General features: G+C 68.5%; 1 protein-coding gene across 1 annotated transcript in view; it reads right to left on the bottom strand.

The window, feature by feature from the left end:
* Window positions 1–239, bottom strand: part of MEIOC (meiosis specific with coiled-coil domain) — an 18267-nt gene extending 18028 nt beyond the window's left edge. Inside the window, exon 1 of the mRNA XM_005863848.2 lies at window positions 174–239. Coding sequence (XP_005863910.1) covers window positions 174–239 — 66 coding nt within the window. The remainder of the gene's footprint in view (window positions 1–173) is intronic.
* Window positions 240–298: the final 59 nt, after the last annotated feature.

Genomic DNA, 298 nt, shown 5'->3' with positions numbered 1-298 from the left:
CGCGGCCCGGGCTCCCCGTCGAGGTTCCTCAAAAGCGACCTGCCCTCTCCTGCCCTGAGGCGACCTCCTCAGAGAACAGCGTCTATGGACGTGCCTTCTCCTCAGCCTCTTCTCACCGTCGCCATCCTCCAAGTCCGGCCGCCACCCAGACCCTGACCATCCCCTCCGGTTACCTCAAGTCCCTCCCTTAGGCCTGGAGGGTGAGGGAGCTGCCAGGGGTGTCCGCCTCTCACCTCCATGGGACCCCCGGCCCCTCCGGGACTCGGTACAGCTCCTGGGGCACCGGGGTGAGGGGGGG

This window comes from Myotis brandtii, unplaced genomic scaffold (assembly GCF_000412655.1).
Source record: "Myotis brandtii unplaced genomic scaffold, ASM41265v1 scaffold1814, whole genome shotgun sequence".
NCBI lineage: Eukaryota > Metazoa > Chordata > Mammalia > Chiroptera > Vespertilionidae > Myotis > Myotis brandtii.
The sequence above is the reverse complement of the archived record's forward strand: the minus strand, read 5'-3'. Positions and strand labels throughout refer to the sequence as shown.